The sequence below is a fragment of the Aythya ferina genome (genome assembly GCF_964211825.1).
Source record: "Aythya ferina genome assembly, chromosome: 1".
Classification (NCBI taxonomy): Eukaryota; Metazoa; Chordata; class Aves; order Anseriformes; family Anatidae; genus Aythya; species Aythya ferina.
This window is the reverse complement of record NC_140296.1, coordinates 54372521-54399899: the sequence shown is the minus strand read 5'-3', so window position 1 is coordinate 54399899 and position 27379 is coordinate 54372521. Positions and strand designations below refer to the sequence as shown.

General features: G+C 41.5%; 1 protein-coding gene across 4 annotated transcripts in view; it reads left to right on the top strand.

The window, feature by feature from the left end:
- The window catches only part of ABCC4 (ATP binding cassette subfamily C member 4 (PEL blood group)), a 149264-nt gene that overhangs the window by 21476 nt on the left and 100409 nt on the right, over positions 1-27379 (top strand). For all 4 annotated transcript variants that reach the window (XM_084506830.1, XM_084506832.1, XM_084506833.1 and 1 more), the window contains 8 exons: positions 2658-2907; positions 5972-6076; positions 12445-12534; positions 12882-13073; positions 14384-14478; positions 14572-14658; positions 24577-24673; positions 25698-25913. In XM_084506830.1, the coding sequence (XP_084362956.1) occupies positions 2658-2907; positions 5972-6076; positions 12445-12534; positions 12882-13073; positions 14384-14478; positions 14572-14658; positions 24577-24673; positions 25698-25913 (1132 nt within the window). The remainder of the gene's footprint in view (positions 1-2657; positions 2908-5971; positions 6077-12444; positions 12535-12881; positions 13074-14383; positions 14479-14571; positions 14659-24576; positions 24674-25697; positions 25914-27379) is intronic.

Sequence of the window (27379 nt, the reverse complement as noted above, 5' to 3'; positions counted from 1 at the left end):
TTTTGGCTTTTTAAACTTTCTATAGCAAGAGTGAAGGAATGAAAATACGTCCTAAGGGATAGAAGAAAAGGAAACTTCCCTTCCTAAGGGAAGACAAAAAAATCCTTTGATAGTTATAAAAGGTGTTTTTTAATGTTTCCTTTTACATTTGTGTTTAAGAACAACAACTGATAAATAAGATAGTTGTAGTTGAAGATCCTCACAGTCCTCTAAACAAATGGAAAGGAACCGATAAGCAGACTTCTCTCTTCTGAGAAATACGTGGAATCTGACTTTATGTCCTACATGAATAGCATCCTCAGATACTACTCCACTTTCTGCATTTTGAAGTATTGCTCAAACCATCTGGAAAGGGTGGAGGGCAGAATGAAAGCAGCTCAGAAATTCTCGAGTTGTTCAGCTGGCAAGGCCAACTGGCTCTGGAGTCATTTCATTCTAGAGGTCTGTCATAATCTGGATCAAAGCTACTCATAAACTTGTTTTTCAACACTACTTATTCTTTTACTTGACAGGAATTCAGGTGTGTATTTCCCATCACTTAGTTTTCATGTTAAGTCTGTCTCCGACATACGAGCTGCTATTCTGCCTTAGATTCTCTGATTTCATTTATTTATTATTAATTTATTTGGGGTTCAGTTTTTTAAATCGATTTTTTTTTTCCTTTACATACATGTGCAGGTTTGCAGACTTGTTAATGTTCCCTGAGACGTTTCCTCCCACGCACAGAATGCTCTTTCTTCTTCTTCAGTATATCTAGGATCCTCTGCTGAGTGAATACTCTTGATTGCTTGAAGGCTTCCTTGTCTTGCATGGAGCCAGAGAGTGTATTTGTTTATTGAAAGCTACCTCAGTGGGAGTATTCACCTTATGAAATTCAATGTCTCATTAGGATTAGAGATTTCCTATTTAATGATGGAGAGAAATGAGCTCTACCAAAGCACATCTTGAGCCGTCTTTTGTTTCTTTCAGTGGCACACTGTTAGAAGTCTTAAATTCATCCACATGATTATTGCTCAGTACTTCCACAGTGGCCCTTGCTAGTTGTTAAGATGACATCTGAACTCCTCTGCTGTTGTTTTTTTCCTGAGGCTGTCCGTATTGGTTTCCTTTGATACAACTCGGTGCCGTAAGACAGCGTAGTATATCATATACGGCCTATGGGTGGGCTGTAATTATCTGATACTTACAGAGAATAGCACAAAGCACTGGGTGATTATCCACAGATAGCGAGAGGATTATTAAGGACTATTAGAGAGTGGGAAAAGAGTTTCTTCCAGGATTGTAGAAGTAATTGAATTAGACCCAATCCAAATAGTTTACGTACAAATGTTCTTTCACCGTACTCTGGAAGAGATCAGAGATTGTGAGCCCTTAAGCTGAAAAAAATGCCTTTGAAATCCTTTGAAAGTCTGTCAATTCAGCCAATTTGGCAAGTACAGTGTGAAAGTTGCTTAACTAGTTTTCTAGTAGTACATCGTGCATCCTTCTCTCCCTAAGTGAGAACCGACTGTACTTCAAGTGGTGTAAGCATCATTTGACTTCCTAATCTTTGTATGTAGTTCCAAGTGGAAGGTCATCAAAGTGATTAAGATTTTCCCTAAGAATTGCCAGAATATTTGAGAAAATAGATATATAAAGTAAAATTCTGTGTCACTTCAGGTAAAATTAGACTATATGGGGAAGGAGCAAATTGTTATGGCTCTCTTGATGAAGGAAACCTTTTATTTTAATAAGAAGCTAAACCTGAAGGTAGCCACATTGTAGATAGTGCAGTAACATTTTGAGGATTGGACTTGAGTCATACAGAAGGGGAAACTGGAGTTTAACTGAAGTGAAAATAGAAAACATATGCATCAGCAGCTTTATTGGTTGTTGCAGGGGTCTTTATGTCTGTCCTGTACATCAGGGACTAGGTAGCTGAGGAAATGGTGGGCAGCACAGCTGGCCTCGCAGACCTGTGTTTTCTGAATTACAAACCAGAACTCCCAGAGCAGTGGAAGCCAGGCACGGGGTCCAAATCAGGAAGGATTTAGGCAGAGATCAAAGGAAATACTGCAAATCCTGTGATCCAGCTTGAGGAACAGCCACTGAGTAGTGGTAAATGCTTGGGCCACAGGTGAACTCCTCATGTTTTGGAAGTTGCCTGTTTTACAAGTTGCAGAGTGTGCATTGATGTTAGCAAGAGTTTGTGACTGAACTCTATTGGATTTTTATGTTGGAAGGATAAGGAACTGCTGGACGCTTGGCTACTGTACAGAAGTTTTTTTCCTCTTTGCTCTTGTACACCATCTAGAAAGAGTCGAAAGGTTAGAATTGGAATTAAAATGCTAGTTTGACCAAAACAGGAAAAGAGAGTATTTGGATTTTATGTCCCTAAAGAACACTTTTTTTTCAAGGAGCTATCAAAATATTAAATATTTTAAATGTTTGTTTTCCTCATTCCTAAGCCTTTTAAATGATCATTTATTATTTGCCATATGCTGTGCTTACTTCACAGTTACTTTTGAGTACAGTTCTTCACGTGCGAGTTGGGGTGGTGCAAGGGGAAGAAAGGACATAAAAGTGTAATCTTGAGAGTGGGGTCTCCCTCATCCTATCGGTGAGGGCATCTGTGATGAGAGGGGTTGATGCGAATGTTTGTATTTTGCATTTTTTAGGAAGGAGATTGCCATGGTTATGAAGAGCTCCTACCTTCGAGGACTGAACTTAGCCTCTTTCTTCGTGGCGAGCAAAATAACAGTGTTCATGACTTTCATGGCATATGTACTACTTGGCAATGTTATCTCCGCCAGCCGGGTGTTCGTTGCCGTGTCCCTGTATGGTGCAGTGAGACTGACAGTAACTCTCTTCTTCCCTGCGGCTGTTGAGAGAGTGTCCGAGGCAGTGGTTAGCATACGACGAATCAAGGTATGGTTGTGGATTTCTTCTCTTATTCTAACATTATATATCATCACCAGAAAATGCAGCTTTATTTTAGTTTTGCAGAGTTTCAAATTTTTACTGAGATAACCTCTTTGGAAACTGAATGTGTTCCTGTGTAAACGTGCAAAAACCCATGAAATGTGCTCTAGGGCAAGGTGAAATGTAGGAGAAAAATAAGTGCAATGAGGCAGTGTAGACATTTCTGAAGTAAGAGGATCATGTGTGCAAATATGGTGGGATTGGGAGTCTTTAGTCAGGAAATATGGATGGCAAAAACAGCAGTGGGAGATGTATCTGCTCTGCAGAGGGAAGGTGTGAGCCCTAGCTGGTGTCCTGTAGCTTCTTTCAATACTGGAGGGCAGGCTCAGAAAGGATGAACATGCTGCTGTTTTTGGCAGAAGGACCTAATTTGTGTTGTTTTGTTTTGTTTTCCATGATGTTTTGAATAAAATAGTAATGTTTGCTGTATGTACCTGTACTTCAGCATAAACTTCAAGAGTGAAACATTTACATGCAAAACGTGTTTTAAATTTAAGACTTAAGAAGTCCTAAATCATCAAGCTATTGAAATACAGAATTAGTATTTTAGAACTTAAATTTGGCGGGGAAAAAAGTTAATCTTGCCTAGAATGGAGTAAGCAGAAATGTGGTTTTGCAGGGTGTCACTATGTCATTTATTGATCAAAGTACCTAGAAATGTCCTGTTTTATTTTCTTCTCTGTGTATCTGGTTGTAATAAATCTTTTTCTTTTTTTTTTTTGTTATTGATGAATTTCTAATTGTAATAAGCCCACACATAACCCATGTATTAAACAGGTAATCTCTGCTCTTCAGAGAAACATTTTGTAAAAGTCGATGCAAATGGAATTAGAAAAGCCTAATGTGTGAAAATCCCCACCACAGCGAAATGCAGGCAGTAACGTTTATTATTACTGCTTCAACTAAATTGTGGGAGGGGAGGGAAGTGCTTGGGATGCTGGATGGTGCATGCTGGCTTTTCAAGACTTTCATGTAGCCTGTGTTCAGCTCCAGGGCAGTGCTCTTTCAAAAGATCATTCAAGCTGTGCAGGTTGAGGGACGTGGATGGAAGGCTGAAAAAGATGCCTTAGGAACAGGAGAATGACTGTTGAGTGGAGGCAGTGGCAGGCTGTTCCCTTTTTCTCCTGTCTCAGTTTCCAGTATATCCTACGGGTCACAAGATTCTGCTCCTAGCAGCTGGCTCCAGCTCCCCCGCGCTTCTGATTATGAATTAGAGAGAGAAGGAGAGAGTAGAAAATGTAGGGAAAAAATACAAAGCTGATGGCTAGGTGTATCTGCGCAAGACTGAAAAGAATGTATTTTTTTTAAGAAGGTGAATTTTTGAACCCTTGAACGAGAGCAAGTGGGGTTTCAGCACTGATGTTAAAATATGCTCAGATGGAGACGTGGAGGCAGGAGATAGCATGCTTCATGTGAGAATGAATTCCCCTCATAATCAGAGGGGAATCAGTAGCCTTTCCTCCATATTGATGCATACACACATAGGAACTGAAGAATATTATGGTATTTAATTTTTTTTTCCTCTAAGCTGTCTTCTCCCTTCACCTAAGCTACACAGCAACGTCTGCATCTATTCCTGAAGCTCACCCACTATTTTAGGATGAAGCGATTGCCTCAAGGTCCCCTTGTGAAACAAAGTGAGAGCAGTTGTTTTTCAGAGGGTTATTTTGGTAGAGACTGGGAAAAGAGGATAAATTTCATCTGGGTAAAAAAAAGATAGTTGTTTTTTCTCAAGGACACAATCCTATCTCAAGCTAGTGTTTGCCTCTCAGCATCCTGTGGATGCTAGCAATTCTGTTTTTCTCTGCATGGTAGACATAAACAATTCAATACTGGAAGAATGGAAGAATGTCTTAAGAGAACTTAAACAGTGTTTAAAGCTTACATTGTTTTACTGCTTTTGAACATTTTATTTCTAGTGTTGATTGCTGTCCCCATCCCCTGCTATGTTAAATCCTTAATGTTAGCCATATAATTTTTTTCTTGATTTGTGCTATTTTTATTTGAAGCCTTCCATATGCGTTACTGTGGCATTTTTGAATTAAATGGCTAGCTAGAATTTATACCTGATACGAACACTACTGCTAGAAGTTCCTGGTAAAAGCTGAAATGAGACCGATTCCTTGCTAATAACTCACTGATGTTTCATCCATCATCTAAATCCAAATCACACTTCAAAGGCCATGTGCCTCATTACAGACACAGTCTATGTCTGGAATTCCTTTCCCTGACTACCACCTTCCTCTCCTGAGCCCTCTCTTTCACACGTAACATTTGCAGGTACCTAAAACAGGGCCCAGCAGTGCTCACCTGGCCAGAGTTCAGACTTGCTTTGCCGTTTGGTGGAGATGTGGATGTGCACTGAGTTTGGAGGCTGCAGGAAAACGTTTGACTGCTTGCAGGTGTCTTAAGTGATACCAGCTGAATTCTGAGCAAGGTCCCTTGTGCCTGCTAACACATCACAGTGCTGTTTGTGCCCCCTTTGTCAACTTCATTCCGTTTCCTCATAGTTACTGACTTTCATAAGTCTTCAGCATTACTCTCGTGTGTGCAGGCCATTCAGTACGTGTTAACTACTCATCTTCTCTCAAAATGTTGTGTGCTAGAGGCCTATTTCAGGTCTTCATGGTCGATGATTCAAATCATGTTAGAATTGTTCTGTCTTCTGTCTCCAACTTGTAACTGTTACCCCTGATTTTTTTTATTATTATTATTATTTATTTATTTTTTAGTTCTATCTGCTTCAGGAATCTTGTTATTGAGCAGGTTGCTGGTAGAGTTCCACAGTACTGTCACGCTGTGAAATCTGCACTTCTGGGTGATCTCTGGGCTAGTTAGCTCTTAGAGGTGCATTGTTTGAATGGGTTTTGCATTGCTTTGGAATTCCTTTATCAGTGTGTTTATTTTTTTCATCAATAACATGTTGTATGCTGCTTAGAAAAACATGTGTTTGGCTTCCTTTCTCATTCCCAGTCTCACATCAGTAACCCGACCTTTTCTTTTATTGCAGAACTTCCTGATACTTGATGAGGTCTCACACTTCAAGCCCCAGCTGCACGGTAGTAATGACAATGTCATTCTTCATGTTCAGGACTTGACTTGCTATTGGGATAAGGTAAACTTCTACTAAATGTTAAGGGCGTACTGGTGGTGCAGGCATGTTGAGCCTACAAAGCAGTATGTCTCTGTGTGGTGTGCTGTTGCTTTGTATTGGTGCAGGAGAAACCTTTTAGTATGTTAAACTACCTCTGTTGAATAGGTTTAAAACAGTATCAAGTGCATCTTAGAAGTAGCTGCTCTTGAATTTTATACTAAATGAAAATCTGTATGTTTCTATGGGAAAATATCTCATTTAACAGCATCGTACTGCAGCTTAGATGTTTACATTGGAATTAAGGACAGACAGCACAGTACAGCAGGCCTTAGTGTATGATTTTTTTTTTTTTTTTTTTTTTTTCTGTGAACAGAATGCTTGACTGGTTTGTTAGTGTAGAAGCAGTAGAATATTATACTTCATGTAACAGATTTGAAAGCTTTAGGGACGAATCTCCAAGAACTTGTTACTCTATGTGTTTTAATTGAGGTTGTTCAGCTGCAAATTGTTCGTTCTTAAAATATGCCAAAGCCACCAAAATGACTAGAAAAGGGACAATACGGAGGTAATAAATCTGTTATGTATCCTTTTCTCCAAGAGAGGCAAGTGTTGATTCTGTTTTTTAAAAATACAGTTGTTACGAGAAGCAGCAATTTGTGGTGAGTTGCTGGAGTTATTATGAGCTGCCAGTGTCCTTGCACAAGGGAAGCTTCAGTCTCCATCAGAAACGCTGGAAGCTCTAAAAATGAGTTTTGCATATAAATGTAATGCAAATAAGACATCTCACGGATCTCCCCTTATACACCCTCCTCCCCTCACATGTGCTGTGTCCCAAGGAAGATAAAGTGTGAAAATATATGAGAGGATCCACCTTACAATACTACTCAGCTATAGAACTAAATTGCTACGTTATTATGCTTTACTTTCTCAGAGCTTCTCTGTGACATGAATTCTTTCTGAGACATTGACCAAACTTTTTAATTAAGTGACGTGGAATACTTAATAGTGAATGCGTTCTGATGCAGGGTGGAATGTATTTCTCAGCCTTTGTTTTCTCCTCAAACCAATATTATACAACTGCTAACAATCTATAGGAAATGGTTGCATAATATGTCCGTAGAACACCTTTGGGTTTTTCAGGAGTTATTTATATTAGGTGAAGTTGAATAGCATGGCTGGAATTAACTAGATTCCTTTTGGTTTAAAAAAAAAGAAAAGAAAACTTAATGTAATTTTCATTTTGATATTTAAGTGAAATGTGCAAAGCAGAAGAATAGTTCTCCTGGAACTATACCAGCAGTTCAGAACATTTCTCTTACACACTTCTACAATAAGGCAAAATAATTTTATGGAGTTTCTAACTGGAAAGATGGAAGAGTTCTGTGAGAGGGAAGTTATAAAAGGAATAATAAAAATATGCTATGCTTTGTCAAGTAACCAATTCAGCCTGCTGCTGCTGTGTCTGGGTTTCTCATGACTCTTTGGCTCTCTGTATAGCAACCGTACAGCTGGATTGGATTATATTTTTATTTTATTTTTAAAGATTATGAGTCCAAATAGGTACTTAAAAAAAACACAAAACAAACCAAAAAAATCCACAACAACCCACAAATCCAAAATCACTGGAAGTAAAAAAGGGATTATTAGATAGAGTTTTAGGAAAACAACTTAACATGGTGTATTACAGTTTATCAAAAGATAAATAAAACCAATTAATTCACGGTCACACTCTTGTTTTACCGAGGCAAGTCTTATCTGAGTTCCACAGGCTGGTCTGATAGCAGCATGGGACTGGGGACTCTTCGATACGGGTTTTTTCGTGACGTGCCTTTAGTTTACAGAACGGTCTGTCTGCTTTTCAAGTGAAAAACTTGAAAATTCAGGAATTTGAACAGAGGCCAAATGTACCCCTTGTAATTTTAGTTGCTCAAATGAAGAGCTTAAGCAGTGTAGTACTTCTGTGTAATAGATCAGCTCTGAAGCCCTTAGAAGGGATGAATTACTTCTTTCATTTGGCTGCAGGGTGTGAGGTCTGCCCAGGCTCACTGAAGGAGTTGCTGCCGCTGAAGGGATCAGTCCCGTATCTTTCTGTCCTCCCGCTCTGTGCCCCTGTTCCCTGCCTTGTGTTGGCGATGATGTGTGATGTGTGACCCCATGGTGAGCCTGCTCACAGGGATAAAGCAATGAAAAGCTTTTTCTGTGATTTGTTTTCTGACAGCTGAGTCCTGTGAACAACAACCCATCTGCAAGGTCAGGCCAGGAGAAGCAGCAGCAGAAGGGAGGTGACAGACATGGGTAGCTGACAGGGCGCAGGGGAGCTGGGACATTTGGTGGCAATTAGCTGTCAGGTGAACTTAGCTGTAACATCAGTCTGGGCTCTAATTTTAGTGCCTCGCTGCCTAAAAATAGAACAAACTGCCTTTCATTATGAGGAGTGCTATTTTGCAGAAATACCATGCCCTCGTGGCCGTGCTTTTTGCTTGCATTACCACTTTTCTGTAGGGTCTGTGACATCTTGGAGTACTGCTTTAATATATAATAATCTGGTAATTTAAAAACTTTTATTTTGATGTTTTTCTAACATTACTCGTAGGATCTTACAGTATTTTGTTTTGAAAACCTTGGCATGGGTGGAAGTCCCCTTGCTCTCTTGTGAGTACAGAAACAACATCAAGAGGTGTGGAGGGGTGTGTGGAACAGCTTATTTACTTTTCTCAGTACTTTCTTCTAAGTAAAATCGATTTTTCAGATCAATTTATTAAAAGATAGTTTCTCATCCTACAAACCTTGCAATAAAAAATGCATTGGCTGCCACCAGCTAGCGGAGTTCTCCCGACCTTACCTCCAGTTCAGTACCTGAACCGTGCCCGTGCGTGCACTCTAGGCTGAGAAAGCATGTTCATGGCAAAATGCTGATGGGTAGTGTGGAGAAAAAAGAAAAGATCCCTGTTGCTGCCACCTCGTGGGGATGGGTAACAGCAGCAACAACAGTAGGTGTGCGGGGTGGCACAGCACACACAGGTTTGGGTTCTTGATTTCATACAGAGAGCTGGCAGCTGTGATGGGATGTGTGCCACTGGGCTCTGAGGACCCTCCTGCTTCACCGAGCATTTCTCCTGGCCTGAGGAGGCACGTGTGTGTCAGTCTAGCTGTCACAGGTGGGATGGATACCGCACCCACGTCTCTCCCAGATCATTTGAAACAACCTTCCCCTTCGGCAGTCCCAGAGCTGGGTCACCGGGCAGCTTCCTTGCAGGGACAGGTGACAGCCTTACTCAGCCTCCCGCACGTCAGAGGTTGGCTGGAGACTATAATTAAGCAGCCTGTCAGTAGCTTGGAGGGGCCATTGTGCCCTTCTTCTGAGTTTTAGGGCTAGGCTTTAATGTGGTTGTTTAATAGAAATACTAGCAATAGCTCTTTTTTTTTTTTTAATGCTAGTATTTTGCTGTTTGCATTTTAGTGTCAGTCACGCTTAGGGCAGCCTCAGATGCATTTAAGGGCAGATCCTGTTACAAGGGATTTTTGCTTTAGTGAGAGGGAGCTGCACCAGACCCTTAGCTATGTGACTAAGGTCTAATAGCTATTAAAGACATGAGGATCCTTCCATTTCATAAGAAATAAAGGGGATGAGGAGGGGGTGCCAACATCTGTCAATGACCAGCTGCATGGAGCTCCACCTGGGGGTGGATGAGGAGCTGACAGAATTTGTGTGTCAGGACTAAAGGGAGGGCTGGGACGGATGACATTAGAGTGGGGGTCTGCTACAGGACACTCACCAGGAAGACTGAACAAGTGAGATCCTCTACAGGCTGATAGGAGCAACGTCACGTTCTCATAAGCTCTGGTCCTCGTAGAGGAGGACTTCAACCACCCCAATATCCGTTGGAGGGGCAACACAGCAGGGCATAAGCAAACCAGAAGGTTCCTGGAGTGTGTCAGTGTTAACGTCTTTCTCCACATGGTTGAGGAGCAAATGAGGGCAGGTGCTATGCTGGACATCATCCTAGCCAACAAGGAGGGGCTGGTGGGGAATGTGGAGCTCAAGGGCAGCCTTGGCTGCAGTGCCCATGAAATGGTGGAGTTCAAGGTCCTTAGGGCATTGAGGAGGGTGCACAGCAAGCTCGCTGCCCTGAACTACAGGAGAGCAGACCTTGGCCTCCTCAGGGATCTGCTTGGCAGAGTACTGTGGGATAAAGCCCCGGGGGGAAGAGCGGCTCAAGAAAGCTGAGTAATACTCAAGGGTGACCTCCTCCAAACTCAAGAGTGATGCATCCCAACAAAAAGGAAGTCAGGAAGAAACACCAGGAGGCTGCATGGCTGAACAAGGAGCTCCTGGCCAAGGTCAAAAACAAAAAGGAAGCCAACAGAGGGTGAAAGCAAGCACAGGTAGCCAGTGAGGAATAAAGAGATATCATCCGAGCAGCCAGGGATCAGGTTATGAAAGAAAGCTGAAGCCCTTTTAGACTTAAATGTGGCCAAAGACATCAAGGGCAACAAGAAAGGCTTCTATGGGTACATCACTGATAAAAGAGCAACTGATGTCATCTATCTACCTGGACTTGTGCAAAGGATTTGAAACTGTCCCATGTGACATCCCTGTTTCTAGGTTGGAGAGATGTGAATTAGAAGGATGGACCACTCAGTGGATAAGGAATTTTCTGGATCACAGCTCGAAGAGCTGTGATCAATGGCAGGATGTCCAGGTGGAGACTAGTGACAAGTGGTCTTCCTCAGAAGTCAGTACTGGGGCCTGGTGCTGTTCAGCATCTTTGTTGGTGAGCTGGGCAGAGGGACTGAGTGTGCCCTCAGTGGGTTTGCTGGTGACACCAAGCTGAGTGGCACGGTCAGTAAACTGGAGGGAAGGGATGCCACCCAGAGGGACCTGGACAGGCTTGAGAGGTGGGCCTGTGTGAACCTCCTGAGGTTCAACAAGGCCAAGTGCAAGGTCCTGCACCTGGGCTGAGGCAATCCCAAAAATGTATACAGGCTGGGTGATGAGTGGATTGAGAGCAGCCCTCAGGAGAAGGACTTGAAGGTGTTGGTCGATGAGAAACTCAGTGTGAGCTGGTAATGTGTGCTTGCAGCCCAGAAAGCCAACCATGTCCTGGGCTGCATCAAAAGCAGGATGTCCAGTGGGACGAGGGAGGGGATTGTGCCCCTCTGCTCTTGTGAGACCCCACCTGGAGTGCTGCGTTTGGCTCTGGGGTCCCCAGCACAAGAAGGACATGGACATGTTGGAGTGAGTCCAGAGGAGGGCCATGAGGATGCTTAGAGGGCTGGAGCACCTCTCCTATGAAGACAGGCTGAGGGAGTTGGGGTTGTTCAGCCTGGAGAAGAGAAGGCTCTGGGGAGACCTTATAGTGGCCTTCCAGTGCCTAAAGGGAACCTATAAGAAAGCTGGAGGGGGACTCTGTCAGGGAGTGTTGTGATAGGACTGGAGTAATGGCTTTAAACTAAAGAAGGGTACGTTTAGACTACATATCAGGAATAAATTCTTCACTCAGAGGGTGGTGAGGCCCTGGCACAGGCTGCCCAGAGAAGCTGTGGGTGCCCCAGCCCTGGAGGTGCTCAAGGCCAGGCTGGATGGGGCTGTGGGCAGCCTGGGCTGGGGGGAGGTGTCCCTGCCCATGGCAGGGGGTGGGACTGGGTGATCTTTAAGGCCCCTTCTAGCACAGAGCGTTCCATGGTTCTATGATTTTTACAATCACACCTTGGTAGGAGAGGTGCAAAATATGTTGAGAAATAAACTCTTACCAGTGGTGTAACATAAAGGATAGGCATATTAGTAAGGACTATTGAACAAAGAATTCAAGGTCATGTATTTCCACACAAATAGTATGCAGTGTTGTCTGACAGAGGCCTCCAAGATGCGTGAGACGAAGCTGTGTCAAAGCAAATGGTACTTTCCTGTTTTGACTTTGGATGCAGCCTTGAGAGCAAGCACAGACCTAGCTTTCCCAGGCTGTGAGAGAACTTCAAAAACTCTCCCTCTTACAGCTGGTAAGAGGTGGAGCTGGACGTGTGGGGCCAGGTTGGTGAATGCCATGGAAATGTCCAGATGAGACCTCCTGTTACTGAGGCTGCCATCCCAGCTCTGTGTTGAGCTGCAGCCTGGAGGTGTGGGCTCGGAGCAAGTACTTCTGCTACTGTCTTTAGTTTCCTCATTCCCTGAACTCAGTTTTGTCAATTACTTGTTTAGGGTTAAGGATCAATGCATTTCAGAGGTCTGTGTGAATTACTGAAGAGGTAAGCAGTGTGTCTGAAAATACAGTTGTCATATGGGTTGCTGATTTAGAGTCACTTATGTGCATTGTTCTCTGTTTCTAAAGAGTTATTTTGTTGATGTGTATTTCATACTGATTAAGTGTGACTTTTTCTTAAATCCACAGAGTTTAGAAACCCCAGCACTTCAGCAACTTTCATTTACTGTTAGACGAGGGGAATTGCTGGCTGTGATTGGGCCTGTAGGAGCTGGAAAAGTAAGTCTCGATGCTTACTCCATTCTGTGGGGTTTTTGAGTCTCTTAAACATGTCTAAAACTTGAAAATGTGAAGGTTTTTTTGTGTATAAAGATACACTTTACATTGAGGTACTGTCATTCAAGGAAAGCAGATGGTCTGTGAGTGGAGAGGAGATGGTTCAAAGTTAACCAGTACTGCGTGTTTTACTTCTAGACAGCATGTAAAGGGTACTAGTACATTTATACAATTAGAGTGGCTTGAGTGACAGGGTGAAGTAGGCCATCATGACAATAAGTACTTCTTAGTTTCCATGGTGTCTTCAATGCAATCAAACTTTACATTTTTTATTTTTCAATCTTTTCCAGTCTTCACTCTTAAGTGCTGTGCTTGGTGAGCTGCCTAAAGACAAAGGTTTGATAAATGTTACTGGAAGAATTGCTTACGTTTCTCAGCAGCCTTGGGTGTTTTCTGGTACAGTAAGAAGTAATATACTGTTTGACAAGGAATATGAGAAAGAAAAATACGAAAAAGTTTTAAAAGTCTGTGCTCTTAAAAAGGTATGTGTGTTTTTTTTGTTTGTTTTTGTTTTATTTTCACAATCTCTATTGTTTCCTTCGTGTTCTTGCAGTCTAGTGGTATGTGCTGTAATATAAAATACACAGAATGGATTTTTATTAGTATAATGGGAGATACATTTCTGTTAAGTGATAGGATTTGTGCATCATTTTTGACATTCACGTGTAAGGACACTCTTGTAATTCCCAAAACTTTCACTAGAGGGGGATGTCGTTTATTCGAAGCTCTGTCACGTTTGGAAAAAGCTGTTCCCAATTATTTAATTTCATAATCATGTTTTACCCCATTCATTGATGTTATGGTAGATACATGTGTAGATGTAAAAAAATGTGGAAAAACAAATGATCAAACTAGCACCATTTGTGACTTTCATTTTGCAAATATCCTTTATGCTTTTTTTAAAAAACTCATGTATATCATGTATTATGCATTGCTAACGGCTATCAAAAGAACCTTAGTGCTATGTATTGGATAACTTCCTGAGCCCAAGTAGTTTTATGAAAAAATATTTTTGAAAGGTCTGTGTGTAAAGGAGTTTGTGACATGAGATATAGAAGAGGATTAAGCCAGATTTGTCAAGAAACAGACATTTTGCTTGGCAGCTAAAAAGGTTTTATGCAGCATGTTATAATATTCCTGTCAGCAGCAACACAGGTGAAAAGCAGATGGTTACCGTGATGAAATTTTTTTGCAAGGTTTTTATACATAGTAGGTAGAGTTTTAACATCTTCTACTGATACTCAGTCGTAGGCTGTTGTCTAAACTTAAGGTTTTAGTGACTTTAACAGACAGCAAACTGCATTAAAAAAAAAAAAAGCTTTCATATTTGATAGTAGATTTGCTTTCATAGTTTTGTTTCAAATTTATGTATCTTATAGAAGTTGTGGATATGTTTTGTAGCTCAGTATAAAACTTTCATATTTCCTGAAGAGGAAATACAGTAGTATAACATGGAACACTGTACAATTTTGTTCTCTCGCTCATAGTCCCAAGCCCCATAAATTAATCAATATAACACTAAGAATAGTAGTGCATTTTCCTCTGGCAAACCTGTTGAAAAAGTGAACTTTAAGATCTCACCTATTTTTCCTGCTTTCTTAGTTATCTTTTGCTGAAGGTACGAAGTCATAAATTAACTATGGATATTTCATCCCGTATGAGTTCTTGTATTTTAATGTAAGGTGATACCTTAAACAGTACTATTTAAATAAGAAAATGTTACGTTGAACCAGGTTTGTTGGAGGTTAAAATGATTTAAGAAATGCTTGCTGCCTGTTCTTTATGTCCACAGGACTTGGAATTACTAGCAGATGGTGACCTAACAGTCATAGGAGATCGTGGAGCTACACTGAGTGGGGGACAGAAGGCCCGTGTAAATCTGGCCAGGCTAGTATTTTTGTTGTTCCTAAAATGTACAAGTTGACAGACTTTGGTGGCACTTAAGGTCTTGTGACGCTGACTTTGCTTTAAACCTTGTAGAGCCGTGTATCAAGATGCAGACATCTATCTTTTGGACGATCCACTGAGTGCAGTAGATGCTGAAGTTGGAAGACATTTGTTTGAAAAGTATGTTGTTGCTTTATTTTTCTTTAAAATATCATTGCTATCTTTCAATTTGTAATAGAAGAACTCGAGAAAACATTTTTGGGTAGATGGTTCTCTTCACAAAACTTCGAATGCATTCACTTTCTGTGTATACTTTTCTTCTCTTTCATATATTTGGAATAGGTATGATTTTTTTTTTTCTGTGTGACTGTTATTATTTATTTTTAAAAGCCTTGTAAAGCTCTGTTTTGAAGATATTAGAATTATTCCTAAGGGAATGTGTGCTGTTTTCTTGAAGAAGAAAAAAAAAAGGTCGTATTTTGTACATCAATAACAGGTTTTTATGAATATTTGTACCAAGTAAAGAACACCGTAGAGCAGTATTTTCAATCACTTCTTAGTTTTCTGCAGCTTTATTGGTGTAGTAATAAGCACTTCAAGTGGCTGAAAAAAAGGCTACAACTCTCTTAGATTATTGAGTGATTTTTCATTTCAGTTCTTGACTGGTTGAAATTTCTCTTAAGTGAAATGGGGAAATACGGCCTGCAGACTAGACTGTGGAGAGCGGAAATAGAGGAAAAGAGAATGCATAAGCTTACCATAAATGAGAGAGAGATTAGACCTTTCCCCGTTTCTGAAGAAATAGCAGAGTGTTCATTAAAAATCAGGTTCCCTTCTCAATAAATTTCCTCTTCTCCGTCTCTTCTTTCAAACTGCCTAATCTACAGCGCATTGATAGTACAGGAATAATCCAGTTATTCCCAGCCAGTGTTTTGTCCTTGCTTCTTCATAGCCTACTCCTCTCCCTATCAAAAGGTATGATCTAGAATTTATTAAAAGTGGAAGGAAAATCTTCCGTTGATTGAATTCACAGGGCTTTGGTTGAAACCTTACATGAAAGCATTTTCTGGAGCACACTTACCTGCACTGAATTCCACACTCCTACCACATAAATTAATTTACTTTTACTGTTGTTCCCCACTCCCCACCCCTAGACAATCATAAAAACTTGTCTTGAAGACGTGGTTGTAGGATATGCATTGACCATCATTGCGTGCATGTTCTTTTATTGCTGAGTGGGGAAGCTTTTAGAATCTAGATTTGAAAATTACGCATCTGGTTGACGTTTGCAGTTTCAAATCTCAAGTTCCCTTTAAAACTCCATCAGCATTTTATTTTATTTTATTTTATTGATATATTCCAATGGCTGCTGTTTCTTTCCATGAGATTGCATGGAGTTTGTGTCTTGTGATGCATAGGCTTTATGTTCATTATTCCACGTGTGTTCATTTTCACCTGCCACAACATAACCATCATTACTTCTGTAGTTTGTATACTCTGTCAAATTCCTTCAGTGCCAGTTGAAGCTGTCTGAGCTTTAGCTGCTGCTTCTCTGTCTTTGTGCAGCATCACTTGACAGCTTCAGCTTCTGAATGTGTCTGTGCAGCGCTCTGAAAGTGAGCGTGCCTAGGCTGTCAGGCTGTCTCTCCCTTAAGCCTGAGGGTTTATTCACTAACAGGGAAACACCGAAGTACAGTAGTGCCAGCAAAAGGGGTTGGGTTGCCTCTTCATTTTTATTTTTTTTTTTCACTTTTATGTGAGCTTTGACATTGGGAGTCTGCATCCTGCTGCAGAACTGCACGTCTGGATTCTTGTATGTGCAAGAGCGTAAAGGAGCTAGAGGCCATTGCTCTGTTAGCATAATGTAGGTTTTCCTGGTAACTCTGTGGAGTTGAGAAGAAACAAGGAGATGAATTTGAAACTTGGAAAACTGGCAAGGATTCTTCCTAGCAGCATGTGTTTTCATTTGCTTCTTCCTCTGCTCAAGATCAGCTTGACCTATACAGATAAAGTACAATAAAAGCACTTTGTGGGGTAAACAGGCTGTGTGAAGTAGGAGTGGCAAGGAAAACTGAACTGCCTCCCCTGATCAAGATGTTAAAGGAGGTTGTCTTCCGAGGCTTGCATGGCAGCTGTAAAAGGTGCAGGGGTAGTGGGGAGAATCTTAGGTTCGGTAGCTTGCCTTGAATAACAAGGCTGGGCTTGTTCCTTAGTGCTTCCTCAATAGTGCTAGAAATCTGCAGAAGAGAGCGCTTGGGCAAGAACGATTTCTTAGAACATCACGCTGAGGAATGTCTGAGACCACTTCATACAAACTGCCCCCAGGAATCCAAACCGCAAGGCGTAAAACAATGGGCAAGATGGAAGAAATAGGGGGTTATTTAATGAGAATCTGAAATGGATATTGTTCAGTTCACTTGCTCTTTTTTTTTTCTTTTCTTTTCTTTGTAATTTTATATTAATGCTTAATTTTATTTTATTTTTTTTAGAAGTGCTTGGCCTATTTGCTTACATTTAGAGATAGGTATGTTCCTAGCACTTCCCTGAAGCTATGGTCTGTGGAGAGCTGCTTCGTTACATTTGCTGCTTCTCTCTGCTCTGTTCAGCTACTGCAGTAAACAGTTTTAAAAAGACAAATTCTTTTCAAATGAGGAAGAATGAGAGTAACACAGCTCCGATGGGAAAATAGTCCATGGTATTATTAATGAGGGACTGGGTCTCTTACAAATTTATCCATAATGGAGACAAGTTGTTCTGTGGATGGCAGAACAGATGAAGCTCGTTTCCCAGTGAATTTCTCTCTCCTGCTCAGATTCCTTGAGGCGTAATAAAGTATAAACTGGAGATTTCCTATTTTTCTGTTATTTGTGTCCTCTTTTCCCGTGAGTTCTCTGAAAGGCAACACTAGATGTGGATCAGCCTTCTCACAGTGAAGGGTACCAGTATAGTTCTGCGTTTTGGTTTATCAGTGTGTATATACACACATATACATAAATATGTATATAGACACATGCATATAGTATATTTTCACTAGCTTTTAGGAAATGTGGCATTTTGAGACCTTTAGCTTTTCCACCAGGTTTCAAATGAGAGACACACATTACAGATACTGTGGCACATTTCCTTGTATGACAGAATCTGGAATAGCCTGTGGTGCTCTAAGAAAGTCAATCAGTCATGCTTGGACCCCAAGAAATTTCCTGCTTTCCCTGTGCATCTTTGTAAACATATTTCTATAGATTGCATGGTTTCAGATCGCTTTGGGACAGAAATTATGTCCTGCTGACTTTAAAAAGGTGTTTTTAAGAGTGAGACCAGTGTATTGAGACAGATACTCTTCTCCAGGTATTGTTCTTCCCTCATATCTTTCCTAGTGACAGGAGCTGTGCGCCCGGTCCCAGTGGATGATCAACCTGATTTCTTTCAGTTTCTCCTCAGCACCTGTGGGACTAGACAGCTGCAGAACAGTTTGGGAATCTTTGTAAACCAGACCTAAAACTGTGGTCACGTTTGGGAGTAGTATGCACGTTTGGGAGTAGTATGCACAGGTGCATCATTCCTACTGTCCAAGGGAGTTTTACACAAATTGTTTTGAATGTGTGGTCAAGCTGTTTTGAGTGTAGGGTCATATGTCTTTTCTCCCTCAATTTTGCATTTAGAACAAGGCAGTAATTTTGTCTATTACAGGAATAATGATGAAGTAATTGAACTTTAGCATTTATTCAGGTGGAGCATGTTGGTACCAGGGGGTGATAGCCTCCAGTAGGAACTCAAAGGGCTTGTGACATGTAACTGAGCAGTGGATCACTGAATAACCGCATGTTGAGGCTGACTCAAGAGTCACGTGGCAACTTGGCCAGGTGTTTGCAAAGATAAAGTCTCTCCTTCGCCATCTGAGATAACTGAGAGTTCCTCTGCAAGAGAGGGAAGGGAGCAGGCATGATTTGTAGCACAGGTGTCCTTTGTAATTGCAAAAAAAAAAAGGTAAGGAAGAAGTGATCTGATGGCAAAGGAGAGCAGGAAATTCCATCATGTAAAGTGCATGGATAAGATGTCCTGAATTCCTTAGTGCATTCTTACCTCAGACCCAGAAGTGCTTGAGGGGAGGAGGAAAATGAAGTAGGGAAAATGAATAGAAGGATTTTTTTTTTCAATTACATGTACAGATCTGAATATGTACTTAGTCTCTTTAAAGCAATTTAATTTTTGGAACGCTTAGGAGTGTGCAAATGCTTCTAGTCTCATCTCCCTTGAAGTGGGCTACACTTTAAATTTTGTCTAACGTTGGAGCTTTGAGGAAAAAGAGCTACCATGGTGGTGTTAGACCTCCAAAGCAAGTGAAATGCATCAGTTCTGTAAAACTAGCGGGCAGAAGCTAGAAAGTCCTTGCTGTAGAGGAATTATAGGCAGAATCGTTGTGTCGGAGGAACAACAGCCCTGGCAGGTACTTAGTGATGTGTTTAAAGGCATGTGCTCCTTCCATTGATACCAAATATGCAAGGGAGCTGTTGTGTAAATTTGAGGATTTTCCTCAGCTCCCTTTTACGTAGAATCTCTTGAAATTGCAGATTTCTTGAGGATATCTGTAAGAATTCCCACTTTGATTTACACCTGGTCCATGCTCGTTGTGCCTCCAATATCACAGCAGCTATTACAACCCTTGGGTAGTACTGGGCAAACGTGAATGCAGCTCTTTTTTTGTGTTACAGGTGTTGTTCTTAAAAATGTATTAGTTATAACTTTACATGGAGGTGATAAAATAGGAATTCCTTGGACTTCATTACGTTTATTGCAGATTATATGCTTAAAAGATAAGAATATGTCACAGTGATGTTGCTTGTTTTCTTTGTAAAGAGGAAAGCATAACTGTGACCACTGTACATTGTGTTTTCCAAAAACCATAAAGCTTGACTTTTTTTTTCTCCTATAAATGTGTTTTGGTTGGTTTTTAGTCACACAATATAGAAGCCAAAATAAAATAAATTAAAAACCCAAACCACTTGGAGAATCCCAGTGCAGTTGTGTGCTTTAGTGGTCTGTGGGCGTAGATGCAGAAGAGCGTTGTGAATACCAAAACAGAAGCGGTCTCAAGAGGGTGCTGTACAAATCCGTGCAGGAAAAGTTCATGAAGAGCTACTTAAACACAAAGATCTCTGTCGCAGAAAATCCCTAACGTATGGCCTCTGGAAGCTGGCAGTGTGCACGAAAGAAAGCAGCATTGTACGGGTGCGTATAGATTTCAGCCAGCCATTCACTGCTGCCTGGTGTCTGGGGCAGGAGCATGGGTCTTAGGGACCATTATTTCGTGTCAGTACAGTTGTCCTTACGCCTCAGCCCACTGGAGGCTGGGGCTTGTCATCAGATGGAAATAAATGTTTAGCAAGATAAGCATAGGAACAGAAACAGCGTAGTATAAGGAGATGTGGGCTTTGTGTCTTTGGCAAATGCATTGTGTTTTTTTTTTGTTGTTGTTGTTCCGAAGTTCTGTAAATTTCAAAATGTACAAAAACTGTTGGTGGATTGTTTTTCCTAAACTTTTTAAATTTGAAGGGAAATGAGAGGAAAGCAAACGAAGTAAACAAATTAATATAACAAAGGCTTTACGCCTGTGAGCACTTCTGCATGTGCTTTCATTTCATTTCAGGGGTGATTTCCATTGAAACCAATGTAAGTATTAACTAGAATAAAGTTAAAACTTGCATGTGAACTTCCCAAAAGGAGAGGCGAGAAGAATAGGAAGGAAGAAAGTGTAATCATTAAAGAAGAAACACTTTGCAGAGGTGAAAGAAAGCTGGTTCTTAGAGATAAAAACTTAAAAACGATTAAGGAACAACTTGTCTCGAAGAAAGGCATACCTGATACGGAAGGAAGAACAAGTGAGGATTCACACACATGAAGGTGCCAAGATGCTGCCTCTACCTAGAGGAGCAATTGTGCTCTTGTAGGCACCCTCCTGAGCAAGTGTCTTCTGCCACGTGCCCTGCATTATCACAGCTCAAGCTACCGTTTTCTAAATTATAATTGTTTTCTGTCAAAGTGCAGTGGGTTTTTAAATGGGTCATAATACCCTGGTAACTTAAAATATTGTTTGTTTATGTCAAACTGGAAGAGTGCGATTTTTAGAGTGACCTGTCCGGAGTCTGTCCTCAGTGCTTCGGATGAAGGTGGTGGTCACTGGTGCTACATTTTTCAGGCATTGGAAAACAGGGCAATGCTTCAAGGAGTTCTGGAGACAGACAGGGATTTGGGAAGTCTTGATTAAAGGGTGTGAGTTAATAGATGCCCACAGAAGGGATAAGTGCAAAGAATGGCTCTGTGAACACACAATAGGCAGGGATCAACTGTAGCAGTCTTGTGGAAGAGGAGATGCATGTTATGGAGGGTCACAAATCCAGGATGAGTCAGCAAGTCGTGCTCTTGTCAAGGAAACTGTGCCCTGGGATTTATGACCGGTAACCTATCTGGCAGAACAGGTAAAATAATCTTCCTGTTGTGCTTTGTCCCTGTCAGGTCTCAACTGGAATAATGTGTTCGATTCTGTGCACTTCCAAAAAAAAGTAGACCAGCTTCAGGCTCCAGTGTAGCCCATCAAGGAGGTTGAGATGTCAAAGGAAAAAAAAAAAACTTCTGTAGTTCCTTGTAGTGGAAAGGCTGAGGAACCTCTGAGGCTTCACTGTCTGCACCTCTCCTGGCTGCCTGTGCACATATGTCTGTGTGTGTGTGTTTTTAATGATCTGACGACGTGATGGCATTTTGCGTGGTAATTCCTTCTGCTGTAATCCACTGAAGGTGCTCCCAGTGTAATTAAAAGATGATGGCCCTCGGGAGAGTAGTGGAGGAGCAGCACAATGAAGGGGAACTTGGTGGGTTTTTAAGCAGCAGGTAAAACGATAGAAGCGTTTGGGGGCATAAATGAGACTGATTAACCTAGAATTGGTTGTCTTTGATGATGGTTGTTTTTTCTTCTATACACAGCAGTATTTCTAAAAGTAATGAGAACGAGACTGAGCCCTAGTGTGCCACTTCAAAACACAACCACTTATGGAAGATTTTGGATTTTTTGTGTTTCGTTCCTGTGACGATACCAAGTTTTCACAAATACAAATTCAGGGAGCTGTGAGTCTTGTGCTGGGCCTTTTATCCCATTTGGCTATGCTGCACTTCTCTTTGAACCCTGACTTCAGTCTTCTGTGGCAGCCGTGGCACCCTATAAAATTAATGCTCACCGTACATTGCAAAAGAGGTTGTTGTCAAAGACAGGTCTTAGATATTTAAAAATTTAGAACATAAAGCTCCAAAACAGCCTGATGTGTTGAAACAGACATTATGTATATACTTACTATTTTACTAGTTTTGCAGCTTCAGTGCTTCCTGATGATACTGTATTTTAAGTGGCAGAATTTTCTAGTGAGCTGTCTGAGCAGTGAGTTGTTTAAGTGAGTAATAGATGGAGGTCTGTGCTCTTTGTGGTGATTTTTCCTCCCGGTGCTCATGCCAGTGAATTGTGACAACAATTTTTCTACTCATCTGTTATCAACAAACTCTTCAGCTAGTTTCTTTCTACCCAGATAGACATCAAATCGAGAGGTGTTGTTGTTGTGTGTGTGTGTGTGTGGTTTTTTTTTCAGTTCTCATTTGAGTGATCTGATCTATCTGCGGAAATTTATTTTTCCACAGAGGTCATTTCTGCCTTCTCTCCTGCGATCAAGTTCGTGCTGGATGCTGTGCCGAGGGCGCTGACAGTGCTAATTGCTTTGCTCTGGCGCTGAGATAATCCACTTTTTTCTTTTCCTTTTTCTGTTTTTCAAATGCTAACTTGAAGTACGATGGGCTCACCATGACGCAGGATCGAGGTTTAAAGGTTTTCAGCCCTGAGATTTTGTAGAGGTCCAGCTTGTCCCGGTAAGCTGTTAGACACATACCTGGCACACAGAAAGTCAGTGATCAAAGTAGGATATGGGCTGTAGATACTTTCTACCTATCCTGTAGATAGTAAGGGAAAGCCAGATCTCTTGACAGTGGATATCTGATATATTCAGCTTTCCTACTAGGTGATGAAATATCCTGCAGTTTGCCCGGTCCTCTGGAAAGGTTGTGCTGAAGGCTGATTGTGTTGCATGCCTTAATTTGGCGCTCGAGTTCCCAGGTGGCTCCTTTCAGGGCCTGCTCAAAGGGTAGGCAGTCTCCACACCCAAAATAATACTCCCACAAAGAGTTTGGTGTATAAATAGCTGCAGCTGCTCCAGTAGCTCTGCTGCTGCAAATACCTGGTCTTGATCAATTGTTGCACCTTGATCATTTGAGAACGGCATCGCTGGTTTATGGCTACTTCTTGAATGCTGCACAGGAGGCAGACAACTCGCTCCGTGAGAGTGTTGGTTTTAACTTACTGCACAGTCTATTTGGGACTTTGCAATACATCTTCTGCGTGTAATTATCCGGATTAATACTGGCATTAACCATGTTATAATACATGATTATAAACAGTCATTGGCAGAGTGATAAGTAGATGTAAAGAGCTGTATGTAGGGAGTTAGCCTAAGAGAGACAGGGTGCAATATGGTCTCATTGCTAGTCAGCTGCTGTTCTTTTTCTGCCTTCCTCCCAGTACTGCTTATTTGCATTTCTTTATTGAATTTTTCCTATTGGATTGCTGTGGTTTTGGTTGTGTGTTTTTTTTTTGGGGGGGGAGGGGGAGTGAGGAGATAGAATTGGTGTATGGGTTTTTTTTTTTGGTTTGGTTTGGTTTGTTGTTTTTTTTTCCTTTCTTTTCTTTTGTGCTGAGTGTCACCCCCCTGTGTCATGATAGCAAAAAATTATTACAGTAGGAGTGGATCTGTGGAGGAAAACATGGTGCCAAGGCCCACATGTAGGTCAGAAGGTTCTGCTTTGAACAAGCCATCATCTGCCCCTGTGAGCTGCTTTCCTCTTGGTGGTTGAATACGAGGTGTACTCCTGCAACATTTTCCAGCTTGCTTTCATCTAGGAGAATTCCAGCTCATGTGCCCCAGTGCCATTCACCAGTATGAGCCACAGCAGGTCGAGCTGAGACACCTGGGAGATGATCTTCAAAAATACACACCTGGTCCAAATGGAAAGTGCTAATGCCTGCGCCTTCACTGACCCCCTCAGTTCTTGGCAGTATGAGTTGTGCATGTTTGTTTTCCTAAGGAAGCGAGTGGCTGAGAAGCAGGAACCCTCACAAATGGTTGGGAAGTGTTGGGTATTCACTTGTGTCGGTGCTGCCCCCCTTCCCTGTTGCATACAAAGAGCAGCAGGCTTGCAGGGTTCTGCACATCCAAACCTCTGTTCCACTGCTAGGATTTATTTTTATTTTTTGTGTCTGGTGGCCTTGCAAGGACCTCCTGAAAGACACTAGTTTTAGCAGGAAAGATATCTGGTGTTTTAGAGGGGGCCAAACTGCACGTACTGACTGGTTCTGTTGTTCCCAGTCCCTTCACTTCTCTCCCTAAATCCCAGACTTCAGGGGAAGCCCAGAGGGTGCAGTGAGGGGTGGCGGATAGGTAAGGCAGTGGAGGGTAAGCTCTGCTTTCATGGGAAAAGGTCAGAGGCGTTTGAAGGATCTCACTCCTCCCCATCAATATGTACCTGACTGCAGCTCAGAGCAGTAGTCCTGTCTGCTTCTCCAGCCCTCTCAGTAACTTGCTCCAACAGCTGCTCTGAAAGCTCATCTCACTGAAGTGACTTTTATTGGCGGTGTTTTTCCTTAGTTGTCCGCAGGATGTTGCCCTCCTTTCTCTTTCTGTGAGTTTCATTCTTGTTAAAAAACCTCTTTCTGATCAACTTGTGGTATGTACGTTTGGTAGGAGGATGGCGAATACAATTTTAATGAAACGTCCTTAAGATATTTCCTTTTCTTTCACCCCAAGACAGAAACGTGAATTTCCTATGTCCTACCATTAAAATGTCAAAAGTTAAAGAAGCAGCATGTTTGTTGAGCATAATTTTGAGACATCCAAGATGCATGGGTATTATTTTATATTTTAAGTTTAACACTGTATAATTGAATAGAAGTTCATAGGAACCATCAAAATGTTTTTTGCCTTTTTATTTAAATATTTTTGCATCTCTTTGCAGATGTATTTGTCAGGCCTTACATCAGAAGATATCTGTTTTGGTGACTCACCAGTTGCAATATCTCCGTGCTGCAACTCAGATTCTAATCTTAAAAGATGTAAGTGATATCAGTGTCTACACTTTTACATCTCACATGCTTTCTAATTATCTTTAATAATCTAAGAATGGAAAAAAACAGTTAAACTTTTTTATTTTTTGTTTGTAAATTTCCTGTTTACTGATGACTGTGTATATTTTTAAAGATTTAGAATTGAATTCTTTTTAGTATGCTTTCCTTGAAAAATCTGCTCCTGAGTTTTATCATATATATGCACTTTTACATATTAATTTTGTCTTGATATCTGTATTATGTTGTGAGAGAATTATTTCTTTTGAGACAAAATTAACGCTTTGTTTTTCTTCTTGATTTTTTTTTTACGGTTGTGTGAATAAAGAGCCCTGTTGGTCCTGCAGCCTTAGCTTTTTTTAAGCTAAGGCTTGAGAAATGGTCACACAGCTTTGAGAACAAGGAGTCCATCAGTGAAACTGGTTTCTTCCAAACTTAGTTGGACCAGATGTTCAAGGGTAGAGAGGAAATGCAAGAGCTTCAGAGGTTTTTTAATGTTGGGTGGTGACAACCCAACGCCAACTTCAAATTCCTTTTGATGCATCACAAAGTTGTGAAAAAGTACCTGCCTTTTTCCTCCCATTCAGGTGTCTCTAAAAGTTGCATTAGTTTTCTAGAAGTGAGTTTGTGACAGAGCTGTAAGAAGCCACACAGACTGTGAAAACAGCCTGGAGTAATTTAAAGACCGATGGTCATGTACGTAGTTCAACAGCATGTCCTAAGGCTGCATGGCTGCTTTCCACAGCTTCTCCAAAGAGGTAATTCTCACCTGGCTGTAACTGGGACTTCTGTCATCCCGTTTGTGTCCTTGGTTAGCTGCCAGGAAGGGACTGGAAGAGAGTGAAGAGCTTGGTTTTGCTCTTCTGAATGAGGAGCTGATGTTGGAGGCTTCATTTCAGTTTCTGTGGAGGGACGTGCATCTGCAGAACTCCTGAAGCAGCCCGGACAGGTACACAAAAATTGTCTGTTACAGCAAGTGTATAATGAAGATAATCAAAACTTGTATTAATTGTAGGGTAAAATGGTGGGGAAAGGTACCTATTCAGAGTTCCTGAGGTCTGGCATCGACTTCGCTTCCCTTTTGAAAAAAGACGAGGAGGCAGAGCAGCCATCAGTCCCAGGAACCCCCAACCTGAAGGCCTCCCGCAGCCGCACCTTCTCCGAGTCCTCTGTCTGGTCCCAGGATTCTTCTGTCCACTCGATGAAAGACGGAGCAGTGGAGCCACCGCCTGTGAGTGCTCATTGCAGTTCTTGTTTGGCTGTGTTTTTCTGACTTAGGCTGTGATAAAGGCTTTTCCTGCTGGAATGTCAGTTGGATGCCATTAGCAGGTGAGAGCTCATTGTGCAGAGTCTGCCCAGCGCTGTGCTTAGCTGGCAGTCCTACCACCTGGGCTGCAGAGGGCAGGCATCCCACAGCTCTGTGCAGCTGTGTTCACACCCAGCACGCTTTGTTTAGGTTCAGCATCAACTCTGCTGGCTCTGGGAACCATTCCTATCGGTATCCAGAAGAATTTTTCTGTGCTTCCCATGTCCTGTCCTCTGACAGTGGTACTTTGAAGGGACAATACCGCGTTATTGAGTGGATTCTGTGTGTTCGTACAGTGCTGAGGTCAAATTAATACTTTCCCTAAAATCCCGAGCTCTGGCAAATGCGTGCAGAAGCAGCGGCTTCACACAAAGTCGACATTTGCATGGCTGGCATTAACATACCCCACATGATCATGAGCAGGCCCTGAGGGGGGAATCTTGGGATGCCACTGCTCGGCTCTCCCTGGCTCTGCTGGTATCGAAAACAGAGTGTTTTTATGGTGCCAGCTTGACTTCCAGGTGCCTTGTTATCTCTTGGTCTGCACCGTGCAAAAACAACCATAATGGTTTTGTACCAGAGGTGGCCTTGTGATGGGGTGTCTGCGTTCATACAAAACAGTGCAGGAGCCCTATAACCATGCTAAACTTATGCTGGCACTACATCCACGGAACAGATAATCTGCGTGTCCTTGACGCTTTTCATCTTTATGCTATGAGTATATTTTATTTATTTTTCTATAATAAAGATGAGAGACACCCGCCCAGAAAGAAGAGAAAAAAAAGGCTGCTAACTTTTGTTTCTTTAGCCTTTTTGGAAGAATGTTTTTATACCAAAAAGCAGTAAACTTACCTGCTTATCTGATACTAATGTCTCAGTGGCAACTCTGCCATTAAATCCACAAACATGTGACAAACTTCTTATCAGCAGTAGAGTTGTTGGATGGGTGGAAAAAAACAAACAAAAAAATGAAAGGTAGGCTTCTCTTCTCTTACGGGCACATAATCGGGACTTCTCTTCACATCTGAGTTGGATCTGTTGATTCCATACCTATATCCTCTGACAACAGTATCAAATGCTGTATGTGCACTGAACTGGCACCTCTTTTTCTATCACATATGCTCTAAAAAATAAATAAATAAAACTGGATTTTGTTCATTTGAACAATATGTTCTTCTACCTAATTTATTCCTGTTTTATTTTCTGTCTTTCGTTGTTCCCTGTCCATTGTTAGCTTAATATGATTTCTTATTTGTCATTTTATTGTTTTTCCCTATTAACAGGTGCTTTGTTGGTACTTGCAAGGAGGTGATTAGAACTTTATGTGTAATTTGTTACCTTTGGCAGGTGTTGACTGATTTTTGGTGCACACTTGCAGAAGATTATTTACT